The sequence below is a fragment of the Mesoplodon bidens genome (genome assembly GCF_964165515.1).
Source record: "Mesoplodon bidens genome assembly, chromosome: 9".
Classification (NCBI taxonomy): domain Eukaryota; kingdom Metazoa; phylum Chordata; class Mammalia; order Artiodactyla; family Ziphiidae; genus Mesoplodon; species Mesoplodon bidens.
In genome coordinates this window covers 65,593,557-65,607,113 of record NC_138166.1, presented here as the reverse complement: position 1 = coordinate 65,607,113, position 13,557 = coordinate 65,593,557, and the positions used below count along the sequence as shown (strand labels likewise).

The following is a 13,557-nucleotide window of genomic DNA, read 5'->3' as shown; positions in this document are numbered from 1 at the left end:
CCCCTTTCTCAACATCTTTTCTTCCCCCACCAGGGAGATAAAATTTTTTTACCCACCACTGATTGAGAATGGGGGCTTCATGAAGTATGGAACCTACTTCCAGAGTGTCATATCCAAACCATGAAGTTTTACTGTATTTGTAGAGCCAGACATAGAAGTCAGATCTCCTAATTCCTAGAGCAGAGCCCTTTCCCCACTTTGCTGTCACACTTCAGAACTACCATCCCCGCCATTATTATTCCAGGCTGCAGAGGGTATCAGACACACCTCCCTATGTCAGCAGAGTTCTTGCCTAACAACTTCTTCTGAAAGAGAGAGCAGACCCACCCAGAATCAGAAGGCCGGTTCCAAACCCAGTTTCCCAAATCTGGGCTTGTCATTGTGCGGATGACTGAGAAAAATGTGAGAGGGTGGTGTGGGGGAGTGTTGTATCGTTCTTTTAAGTTTTAACATGTTTTTACAGGTTGCTAACTTACTTAACACAGCTCATAAATTCTGCCTGCATCTCACAAACCACTTGCTTGCTCACTATCTCGACTTACCACATCTTATGATTGTCATCTATTCTATGTGTTTTTCTTGTCTTCTCCAGCAGAATTGAATATTCTCAAATCCTACAGCAAGCACACATTATAAGCAGAAAGGCCTATGGAAAAAAAGAAGATAAACAAACAGAGAAAACATTTGATTTATAGTGCCAGGAGGAACAAAAACTAAAAGAGAGTTCCTGCTCAAAACTCCACCACGGTAATGTGGTGGGTGCTTCTTGCTAAGGGGGAACAAAGTGCCAGTCACTGGAATTGCATGGTGCTCCAAGACTTATTGGGAGCCTCCTTCCCATGAGTTTGTTTCTGCTCCTTTGACAGGGATAAATCATAACGAATACAGATGTATCCCAAGAAGCCGTCCTTCCCAACCACCTCCCATACACTTCCAGCCCCTACTGTGCTGGAAATCACACTTGGGAGAAGAATAAGGCTGGGGACCTTGGGATTGACATGTGCAAGGGGGAGGTGATTGAGGAAAGGGGAGTGAAGGAAGCTCACAGAGCCATGGAAAAGAGTGCAAGGCACCATGGGATAACCAGTGCATGTGGAATATATTTATTATATGACTTACTTTGAGAAGTCAGCATAATAGAAAGGGTTTATGCCTTGGACCCCTGAATCATAAGAACTATAAGCAAATTGTCCAGTTCAGGCCATGTCCTCATTTTCTAGGGCTGCCACAGCAAAGTACCACAAACTGGGTGACTTAAAACCAAGGAAATTTATTCTCATAGTTTTGGAAGTTGGAAGTTGGAGATCAAGATGTCAGCAAGATGGTTCCTCCTGAGGGATCTGAGAGAGAATCTGTTCCATGCCTCTTTTCTAGCTTCTCTTCTTCCTCTTCTTATAAGAACCCCTAATCATATTGGACTAGGAACCCTTCCTACTCCAACCTCATCCTCACTTAACTAATTACATCTGCAATGACCCAATTACAAATAAAGTCACATTCTGAGATGTTGATGGTTAGGCCTTTAACCCAACTTTTGGGGGAACACATCCAACTAGTAGCAGTCCAAAACTGAGAAATACAAATTTTATTTTATTTCTTTTGAGTACTCATTCTCTATATGATAGTAGGAACTATCACACACTCTGAAGTAGGAAGAATGAGTAGATTCCATTATATATTATATACATATAAATAAAACAAAGTGTTAATAGTGGTTATCTCATAATAGTTATCTCTTAAGGAGAGGTGATGGGGGACTTTCATTTCCACATTGTATATTACTATAATGTTTGAATTTTTATAAGAAGCATGTACTACTTTGTAATCAGAAAAAACAATAAAGATACATTTTTGAATGGTTAAGGAGAGAGAAATGTGGCTTTTTCTTCCCTCACAGCCTCCATATTCAGAGTCTCCCTAGGAGACAAGGTAAGGATGATCATGGGTGAGAAAGTGAGCAGGGGGCAGGACCATAGGCCATTTGAAAAGTCATATTCAGTGCTACAATTGCTTTGATGTGATTTGTCTTAGGCATTATCTTTCATTTCTTTTTCATTTTAAAATAAGATTGAAGGTGGACTTAAAGCTTTCATGTTCATCCAAAGGGGGCATGGGTTTTCAAGGTTGAGAAACGCAGAGCACATGGAGGAGATGACATTATTTCCTGAAATAAACTGCTTCCTGCAGCCAGGCACTGAGGTTTCCTGTCAGCCAAGGCAAAAAGGGATCATTGGCTTTCTGAGATTTTATCCAAACTGGGATTCCCAAGTAAAATTCAGGACACACACTTAAATTTGAATTTAGATACACAACAAATAATTTTTTAAGTATAAGTATGTTCCAAATATTGCCCAGGACATACTAATACTAAAAATTATTCCCTGTTTAATTTCAATTCAACTTTTTGCATATTCCTTTTTTTAAATTGTGGTAAAATACACACAACATGAAATTTGCTATCTTACCATTTTTAAACATACAGTTCAGTCGTGTTAAGTATATTCATACTGTTATACAACCAACATCCAGAACTTTTCATCTTGCAAAACTGAAACTCTATACCCATTAAATAGCAACTCCCCATTTCGTCTCCCCCCAGTCCCTGTCAACTACCATTCTACTTAATGTCTCTGTGAATTTGACTACTCTTGATAGCTCATACAAATAGAATCATGCAGTATTTGTCTTTTTGTGACTGGCTTCTTTCACTTAGCATAATTTCCTCAAGGTTCATCCATGTTGTAGCATGTGTCAGAATTTCCATCTTTTTTAAGACTGAGTAGTATTCTGCCGAAAATATATACCACATTTTGTTCATAGAAACTCAAATTTAACTGAGCATCTGTATTTTTATTTGCTAAATCTGGCAACCCTATTCTGAACACATCAATCTAGATAAGCTTTTTCTAGGAATTAGACCAGAGGGGAGGAGGAAAAATCAGGAGACACAGCTGGCAACATTTTTCTTCTGTGATTTTGCACAAGTCATAGAATGTGGTTCAAAGGAATTCTAATTTTGTCAACGCTCTATGTCAGGAGTTCTTGAGTAGGAGTCTATGCAAGAGTCGCAGGAGTTCTGTGAACCCCTTGAAATCATAGGCCATGCTGAGTATATGTGCATCTTCGTGAAGAAAGGAACCACAATTAGATTTTTCAAAGGTGTCTGAGGACCCCCCACCCACCCAAGGAGGTCAGGAGGCACCATCCTAATGCCTGAAAGCATAGCTTTGAACCCAGGGAAGGCATATTTGCTGGAGGCTTGGGTATTATTACTTTCCAGACAGTCAATTTTCTGATTATCTAGCCTTAGAAATGGAGAAAATCTCAGAAATTAAAGAGTGGAAAGTTTACTTGTCTACTGAAGCACCTCTCTCAGATGAGGGATTAATATGAGCTGCCATGAGTTCTACATTTTTCCTAGGAGCTGAATGGAAGCCAGTTCATGAATGATGCTGATCTTTGTGAATTTTCTGATGATGGTTAACCTTAAGAGGTATATGCTTTAAATGCAAAGGCCCTTAAAGAAAGAGATTAAGAAAGAGAGTGAGAGAGAGGCAGACAGACCACAGTGCCTGAGCAATAGATAATCTTACTCCTTATAGAAAACAAGTGATCATTTTGATAATTATTACTTTATTTTTCCTTTAGAAATCCTTCATCAATTTACCAACAGCTCTTACCAATGAGCTTGACTGGCCCCAACTCTCTGGCACTACTGGATTTCTGGACTCCACTAGCAGGTATGTGTGTTTGCACACCCTCAAACATTTCAATATGTCTATGTAAGGAAACAACAGGAGATGAGATTTGTCTCCAAGATGTTGAAATGAGAATTATTAGAAATTGCTTCTGGAACATGAGTGACATACAACAAACCCACCACTGACATAGAGTCTACTGTGTGGTGGGGCATTATGCAAATTAGACTTTACCCCTGCTGGCAAAGAGGGGGTATTCCTGCTCAGGGGCTCTAGAGTTGACCTCCGATGAAAAATACTCAAGCACATCACTGAGTTTTTCTGCCTCAAGAGACAAATAAGTTTACTTGCTTTTTTTTTTTTTTTTTTTCCGGTACGCGGGCCTCTCACCGCTGTGGCCTCTCCCGTTGCGGAGCACAGGCTCCGGACGCGCAGGCTCAGCGGCCATGGCTCACGGGCCCAGCCCCTCCGGGATCCTCCCCGACCCGGGCACGAACCCGTGTCCCCTGCATCGGCAGGCGGACTCTCAACCACTGCGCCACCAGGGAAGCCCTTACTTGCTTATTTACTCTCCTATATTAACATTTTAAAAGGCAGCAGGCAGTTCTATTTGTAGTTTTTTAAGGAACCTCCATACTGTTCTCCATAGTGGCTGTATCAATTTACATTCCCAGCAAGAGTGCATGAGGGTTCTCTTTTCTCCACACCCTCTCCAGCATTTATTGTTTGTAGATTTTTCGATGATGGCCATTCTGACTGGTGTGAGATGACACCTCATTGTAGTTTTGATTTGCATTTCTCTAATGATTAGTGATGTTGAGCATCCTTTCATGTGTTTGTTGGCAATCTGTATATCTTCTCTGGAGAATGTCTATTTAGGTCTTCTGCCCATTTTTGGATTGGGTTGTTTCTTTTTTTTGATATTGAGCTGCATGAGCTGTTAAAAAAAAAAAAAAGGCAACAGGCACGTCTCAAGGTCCTAGAATCATTCTGGTTTTAATGCTCTGGAGTTGACAGTAGAGAAGATGCATGGCGAGTCTGAGTGACACACAGACCCAGTGCGCCGGGTGTGATTGGGTGTTGTCTCGGGGCCTGGGGACAGCCAATTAGAGTTTGAGCACCCCATTTTTTAATTTAATAGAGGACATCGCATATCCTGAATAATTTATTCTTATCTTTACTCACTCATTTTAAAAATACTTATTAAATACTTACTACCTAATAAGGCACAGATGCTGTAGCTATTTCAAAGATAAATAAGGCTCATCCTGCCTCTGCAGTCAACTATAATCAAGGAGGGCAGATGAGAGAAATGTGCAAACAATGTTAATATGAGTTAGATGTGCCAAAAGCCAACTGTCAACACAGAGCTACAGGGGTCTATAAAGGAAGAAGAATTCATGGAAATGGTCAACAGCCACCTCCTTTTGGGGTGTTTGGCAAGGGGCTCAAACCTGAAAGGATTTAGGAGATGGGGACAATGAAAAAGGTAGAGAAAAAGTTAGAAAAGATAACCAAACTTCAGGAAATGGCGCTCATATTTATGTAGAAATCATAATTTCCCTTATATTCGTGAATATAAGGGAAAGTAAAAGAAATGTGTTTTCAAGTTTAGGTGTAGATTTTCAAGTTTAATCATGTAAAACAAATTAGGTCAGTCCTTGTCATTAGTGTAACAATACTTACAGTATGATTAATAGAGATAGTAGGAAGTAACCTTCATAGGCATTCCCTACATACCAAGCACTATACTGAGTGTTATTTAGAGGTTTTCTCATTTCATCTCTTTGTGAGGTGGGTGGTATTATTTTATGCATTTCAAAGTTGAGGAATCTAAGGGCTAAGTAGATAGGCTAAGAAACTTGACCAAGGCCACAGGTGAATAAGAAGTGGTGAGATCCACCATCATGGAACCTTGTGAATAATGGAACCAGAGAATAATTTGGTGAGCCAAGGCACTCCTAGCTCACAACTTCCAACTTTTATGTGCTGTTTTTATTCTACCTGTGGGAACGCGACCCCCTTTAGCCATTGTCCCTTTGTTTGAGAGTGTAGCTCTAGGATGAGGAAATGACCAAGAATCAAAGATGCCCTCCCCACGTGAAGAGGTGGCATGCATTATTTCAGACGTTGATCATGTGCCCATTGTCCCTTCCTAGGGCCCCCATACTCCCAGTGGTCTGGGGCCCCTGACAAAGACCAAAGGTGGTCTTTGTCACCTGGAACACGTCCAGAGATAGCCTGCCTAAAGCAGCATTCAGGACAACAGTCTCGTTTATCTCCCCACTGTCAACATCAAAATTGAGAAAATATTATTTAAGTACCCGCCACGCAATCCAGCTATCTGTGTATAAAAGTACTTGGAAATTTCTCTAAATCCAGGCTTTTATGACAAACAAAAAGAATTAGTTATGAATGAGAAATGGACACAGTTTACCATACTTTTAATGGAAGCTTAAATTTACATATGAACCCCACCTTTTGACCTAAAGCCTCATGAAGTTGCCATTGAAGAAATACTAGTCTGATGTTTAAAATTAATTGTTACTAGTTTAAACCTTCACTGGAGACACTCAAAGAATGAAAGGGGAATCCATTCCCATGTGCAGCTAAAATGATGAAAACTTGTTTCCTTATCTTTTTCCACTTACAGCTCATACCCACCAATAGTTGCCCCACATGTCCTAAACCTAATTTTCCTAAAATCTCTACCCAAACTTAGCGCCTGCTCCCAAGCAGACTCTGTTCAGTTGTTTTCAGTTTTTGTTGGGCGGTGGCAGCAGGAGCCAGTGTCCCTCTTTCTTTTCTGCCTCTATTCTGTCCTCAGACCAGGGGGTTCCTTCTTTGTCAATGTGAAATCCTGCTAGCTCGCCAATCCTATTGCAGTTTCCACCCATCATCCTATCAGAGCCCAGCAGGCAGACAGATCTTCCTTAGGAGAAAGGCAGCGGGGGGGAAAAGGGAGGGGAAAAGTTGTAAGTCATCAGACACAAATGGTTTATAATTCTTACGAGGGCTATGCAGAGAGATTCTGACCACACGTCACGAAGGAGGGAACCATCTAGGTGCAGCTTATGTGAAAATCATCTCTATCGTGAGCTACACTATGCTGACATAGCACCTTCTTGTATTAGTCTCTGTGCTGCTATTTACAAAACAGTCTGCTCGTGCAACTTGCTCAGTGTTGACTCTAAGCATTATCCTTACTAGCTGTATTTCTAAGGAGATACACACCTCAGCTGGTTGGCCACCTGCCCTGCAGGGGTTTTTTTCTCTATGCTTTTGTGGGCCCAAGTTATCTAGTTATCTCTCTCTTGGTGCTCTTTTGCCACCTGTTTCTGTGTACTGTGCCTGTGTTCTCTGCTGTTTAGCTGGAATGGAGAAGAATATATTTAACTCCTTTTGATAGAAAAGGAAATTCTCTGTCTGGAATCAGAGTTGCAATGGATCCCCCATTAAGCAAAAACACAGCAGCATGACAGTCCCTGTGTGTCACCATCCAGTATGTCCCTTGTAGCAGTAGCTCCTATTAAACTCTCATGTACTCTCATGTAAATTATACCTGCAGATAACCTGTGCTAGGCCAGTGTCCTTAAAAGAACAAAGAGCTATCAAGTGTGTAACAATTACTAAAGAGAGATTGGCATAAAATGGGGGTCCTCTTCTGGTGGAATAAGGAGAATAAATAGAACATTGACCTAGAGGCAGTGTTTGTGACAGATGTGGCAGCTGCCATAGGCATTTTGAGCAAATGTCCCTTTGAGTCCAAATGCTTATCAACATGGGATAGAATTTATGGATTTCTCTATTCAGCTGGATCTCTAGAAAGTGCCTCCTATCATCTGTGATCAGCCTCATGCTTTGTGTATTAACAATGTTCTTTGGAAATGTACCTTTGAAAGCGAAAGTTTGGAAGAGAAGATGGTTGCTTTCCTTTCCTTCTTCCATTATGCCCTCCACCCCCTCAAAATTTAGTATCTCCTATATGAGATGAATATAACTCTAATTGAAATTACATGCATGTATTAAAAGACAAACATAACCACTTAGTTTTACAAATCTTTACATCCTTCAGTTGAGTCAACATTAATGAAATCTGTTCTCTTGACTCTCAGCCTTCAGAAAATTCAAAAAGTTATATCCCTTAAAACCATGTGTTTTCTGAAAGAAATTGAGTAGTTCAAAGGCAAAAACAAAAAGCCCTCTATGAGGTTGGCAGCTTGGGGGCTGGGACGTTGACAATAGGGAGAACTCTAACAATAAGTGAGAAGAAAAAAGTTTTTTGTTTTTTGTTTTTTTGCGGTACGCGGGCCTCTCACCGCTGCGGCCTCTCCCGTTGCGGAGCACAGGCTCCAGACGCGCAGGCCCAGCGACCACGGCTCACGGGCCCAGCCGCTCCGCGGCACGCGGGATCCCCCCGGACCGGGGCACGAACCCGGGTCCCCCGCATCGGCAGGCAGACTCCCAAGCACTGTGCCACCAGGGAAGCCCAGAAAAAAGTATTTTTTAAAGATTAAAAATAGTTATTTGTGTTCAGATCACTTTCAAAAGCAATTAATGTAACAGGAAAATCCTATTTAGGTTAAAGAAGCCAAGGCCCAGTAACTCATGTAGAAGGATAAAAAACAATACCAAAACTTCAGGAAGGAAGAACTTCTTGCTTAAAAGCAATACATAGGGCTTCCCTGGTGGTGCAGTGGTTGAGAGTCCTCCTGCCGATGCAGGGGACACGGGTTCGTGCCCTGGTCCAGGAAGATCCCGCATGCGGTGGAGTGGCTGGGCCTGTGAGCCAGGGCCGCTGAGCCTGCGGGTCCGGAGCCTGTGCTCCACAACGGGAGAGGCCACAACAGTGACAGGCCCGCGTACCGCAAAAAAAAAAAAAAAAAAGCAATACATAAATAGATAAGGGAGATTAAGAGGTACAGACTTCCAGCTGCAAAATAAATGAGTCTCAGGAATGAAGTGTACAGTGTGGGCAATATAGTCAATAACTATGTAATATCTTTGTATGGTGATAGATGGTAACTAGACTTATCATGGTGATCATTTTGAAATGCATAAAAATATCGAATCACTATGTTGTGTATCAGGAACTAACAGAGTGTTATAGATCAATTATACTTCAAAAACAAACAAACTCATGGAAAAAGATCAGATTTGTGGTTACCAGAGGGGAGGGGAGGGGGAATTGGATGAAGACAATCAAAATGTACAAAGGTACAAACTTACAGTTATAAGATAAATGAGTACTAGGGATGTAATGTACGGAATGATAAAATAATTAACACTACTACACATTATATATAACAGTTGTTAAGAGAATAAACCCTAAGAATTCTCATCACAAGGAAAATAATTTTTTATGCTGTATCTATAAGAGATGATGGCTGTTCATTGAACTTCTTACGATAATCATTTCATGATGGATGTAAGTCAAATCAATAAGCAGTACACCTTAAACTTATATGGTGATGTGTGTCAGTTATATCTCAATGAAACTGGAAGAACAAAATGCAACATCTAAAATTCCAGAGCACTGTGAGTCCATGTGGTAGAGTAGGAAGAAGTCTGTGTTTACAGGTGAAAGGGTTCTGGTCTGTGTGGCTGTTAGGTGGAACATTTAGCATCCCTGGACTTCATTTATATGATCAAGTGGAGTTGCACCTGCCGATCTCCGACGTTCTCTCTGATATTCAAGTTTGGTTGTTGTAAGGCAACATGATGTTCAAGTCCACATCCTACTTTATGCTGCTGCTTGATTTAGAAGCATTAGGGGAAACTGCTGGAGAGAGATGCTGCTGCTTCTCTCCACCAAATATGCTTTCTCCAACCCTTAACTAGCCGTACCTTGAGAAAAGATATGACTAAGTTTATGGGTCAGAGCCTGAAATGTTCTAGGAACCATGTTTCTCTAGGGCCAGGGATACTGTGCAATAGAGGTCAAGCTCATACATAGTAAGCCCTGCATGAGGTGTTTGACCAGCTTATTAGTTAAAGCAGTTCTCCATTATAATCCTTTACGCGTACTATTTCTTCCAAGCGACCCCCAGAGAGGGAAACAGGTGACTCCAAATCCTTAACAGAAATAACCACCTGAACCCAACGCCTCTAACCAGAGAATTAATGGTTATCCAAATCCCCTTCTGAAAGTGAGGCCAGGAGTCGGTCCAGTCAGTGGAGTTCTGCCTGCCGGGGCTAAATGATAGAGAAGTTCTTCAAAGCTGGGAGGAAGAACAGGGCAACATACACAACTTAAAAAAAAATAAAGTAAGCCTGCAGTTAGCCTTAAAAAGTCACGAAAGCCAAAAGAACCAAAAACAATGACCAAAGTTACCATATCAAGCTAGAGAGTTAAGAGTGAGACCAGTGGGTCAACATAAGTGGGTGCAAACTAGATGGAATTTTCTAGAGTAACTGTTGCTCCCTCTGCTTCTGACTTAAATTTGCTATTTGGGGCCAGAAACAGAGCAAATGCTTAGAAAGAAATAGATAAAGCCATTGTTATAAGTGGCACAGTAATGCTATTCAAGGACATTTAAACACACATCTTTGATGAGAGGTGTCCTAGAATCTAAGTGTTAAAGGTTATCTATTCTCTCCAACCCAATAGACATTATATGAGAGAACAGTTTTGAAAAGCAGTGTATAACTCCAAACCAAGTCACTTGGGGCATTAAAAACATAAAATTGGAGAGAAGGGATTTGCAGCTAACATTTGCTAACCTAATTTCCTGTTTAAAAAAACAAAAGACATGTAAGTATGAAGCACTAATAGGCTTAATAACCTTATTAAAACCATTATTCAAAAATTACATGTGATATAATTGCAAATGATTAGCCATCTTATAATTATACTTTGCAAAACAAATAATTAGCCAAAGAGTTGGTCATTTTGAGGTTGGGTGAGGCTGATTGGAGTGAGAGATAGTCTACATCAGTGATTCTCCAAGTGTGGTCCATGGACCCCTGGGGGTGGGTCTCTAAGACTTTTTCAGGGGGCCCACAGGATAAAACTATTTCACAACAATGCTAAAACAGCAGTTGCCTTTTGCACTGTGTAGCCCTTTGAACTGATGGTGAAAAAGTAATGGTGGGTAAAAAACTGCTGACATCTGAGCATGAATCAAAGCAGTAGCACCAAACTATATTAGTAGTCACTGTGGTCTTCACCTCCACACCACCTGGATTAAAAAAGAGGGGAGGGCTTCCCTGGTGGCGCTATGGTTGGGAGTCTGCCTGCCAATGCAGGGGACACGGGTTCATGCCCCGGTCCAGGAAGATCCCACATGCCGTGGAGCGGCTGGGCCCGTGAGCCATGGCCGCTGAGCCTGCGCATCCGGAGCCTGTGCTCTGCAACGGGAGAGGCCACAACAGTGAGAGGCCCGCGTACCGCAAAAAAAAAAAAAAAAAAAAAAAGAATACTTGTTTCCCCACACCTTTGTCAATACCGGATATTGACAAATATCTTCTTAATTTTTTTCCCATCTAACAAAAAATATTTTATTGCTCTTCTAATATGTAATCCCTTGATTACTAGTGAGTTTGAGCATTTTTCATAGGTATTGAACCTCAGCTTTGTCTTATCTAGTTACCCCCGTTCATGCTTCAACAACCACCAGTCAGGGGTCAGTTCCTTTTGACGGCCTCTCCATACTAACCCCCATCTGACTATACGATTCTCTCCTGTGCTCCTATTTTGCCCCTTCAATACCAATGTCATCTCACTTGTCATAACTGTTTACTCACTGTCTCCCCACTCCACCCACCCCATACCAGACTCTGGGCATCTCGAGTGCCAGAATTTGGCTTGACTTCGCTCTGTAGCCCTAGCCCCTGGCACAGAGTATGGCACCATAGTATGTACTCAATAAAAGAATCACTAAGTTTATAGTGACATCACTTTATATTTGCAGAGTGTGGTACGATCTACAAACATCCTTCCCTTGCATTTACTCAGATTGCCTAAATCAAATCAGATTTGCAGGAATTAACATTTCAGGGAAAACACCAGGAACACAGGAGGAGGAGTGTAAACAGCATGAATTTGATCACCAGCTGCATAACGGGACGCATATAAAAATAAATCAGTGTAACTTAAACCCTTGGACTTCTAAGTGGGTTCGATAATAAATGTTCTACAAGAAATTAGCAAAATTCATCACAATATTAAGATAACTGCACAGTTAACAAATTGGAGAAAATAAGTTTAAAGTAAAATTATCAATTCAGTAGTCAGGTAGAAAGGGTAAAACAAAGGAGAGATCTGCTATTTGGTCAATAATAGATAAATTAAGCATTGATGTGAATTTTTGTCCAGAATGATATAATCTTACAGCAATCTAGATTGATCAAAGTAAATGTACAACCTCCAAATTTTTCTAGTAGAATTCTTGTAACCAACTGAACTTGAGATTTTAGGCCATCTCATAAAGCTCAAATATAGATCACAGAGGATAGTTCATCAATATTCTTCAGAAACTGTTTCTGTGAAATGCTAGTTCCACAAGATGTTAAAAGGGATTATGCACACTTTTAAAAAAGATTTCTAGGTCAAATAAATTTTGGAAATGCTGGTTTAAATAAAGGGAAACAGGTTTATTCAGTGTAAGGCTTATCAGAGCCTTCAGTAAGCCCCAAAAGTTTTGTATATAGCTCCAAGGTATAATATGAAACATTTCTTAAACTAATCTGACCACAGAACCATGTAGAATGTGTGTCTGTTTTATGAGAAAAATATGTCTCAAACTAGTGTTGCACAGAGCATCCTTTGAGAAATACTGTTGAGATTACTAAAACAATCTTCTTCTGTGCCACAGATGATCTTTGCAGATTTATAAGCATCCACAGGCTTAAATCCCTCAGTTTTATCACAGTTTAAAGTTTACCCTGATACAGTGGCCTAGAATCAAATCTGAGGCTGGCAAAAGCCAGGATGGAGAGAGTTATGATGCCACAAGCTCAGAGAAGGGAGAGGAAGGAAATCTTAGTGGAGAGTTAACAGGTAAGAAGCCTTGTGTGAGTATAGCAGCTTATGAATTATTGAACACGATGCCCCTGAAGTCTATTTCCCTCTACTATTTTGCTGCTCCAAATTCAAAAATCTATCATGCTGTCTTGCTAATCTTTTCATGTCTGAACTCCTGGGACCTCCTCTGCAGTCATCCTTACCCTGAAAGCCCCCCTGCATAATTAGCCCATTGCCAGGCTCTTTGAATACACAATGAGTCATATTCTGCATGTTTATCTCTCTCCGAGGCTGAAATCTTGGCTCTCCTGTGATGCAGTGAATTAGGGGTTACACAGGGCTCTGGGATGTGGCTAGTATCAAAGAGCTAGAAGGAATTTTAAAAGTTCTTTAATCCATCTCCCTGGCCCCATGCTGGCCTGACCTCCATCTACATCGGAAAGAAAATTATCCACCCTTGTCTTAAAACTTCCTAGCAGGGCTTCCCTGGTGGCGCAGTGGTTGAGAGTCTGCCTGCCGATGCAGGGGACACGGGTTCGTGCCCCTATCCCGGAAGATCCCACGTGCCGCGCAGCGGCTGGGCCCGCGAGCCATGGCTGCGGAGCCTGTGTGTCCGGAGCCTGTGCTCCGCAACGGGAGAGGCCACGGCAGTGAGAGGCCCGCGTACAGAAAAAAAAAAAAAAAAAAAAAAAAAAAACTTCCTAGCAGTAGAGGTCCCTGAATAAAGCCTGTCTAGTCTCTAAATTATTCAACTTTATCCCAATCCACTCCCCTGTCCAAACCCTTCACATCAAATGTTACCATTTATCTCTCACTCACCTTCCAAGCCCCAGCCTTTTTTGTGTGACTTATTCCCATTCAGCTTCACAGGGTCTCAGAATTTATACCCAAACT

The 13,557-nt window shown here is 41.3% G+C and overlaps 1 protein-coding gene across 2 annotated transcripts in view; it reads left to right on the top strand.

Moving 5' to 3' along the window:
* Nucleotides 1–13,557, top strand: part of AOAH (acyloxyacyl hydrolase) — a 172,089-nt gene that overhangs the window by 97,043 nt on the left and 61,489 nt on the right. For both annotated transcript variants that reach the window (XM_081244565.1, XM_081244566.1), the window contains exon 12: nt 3,649–3,740. In XM_081244565.1, coding sequence (XP_081100691.1) covers nt 3,649–3,740 — 92 coding nt within the window. The remainder of the gene's footprint in view (nt 1–3,648; nt 3,741–13,557) is intronic.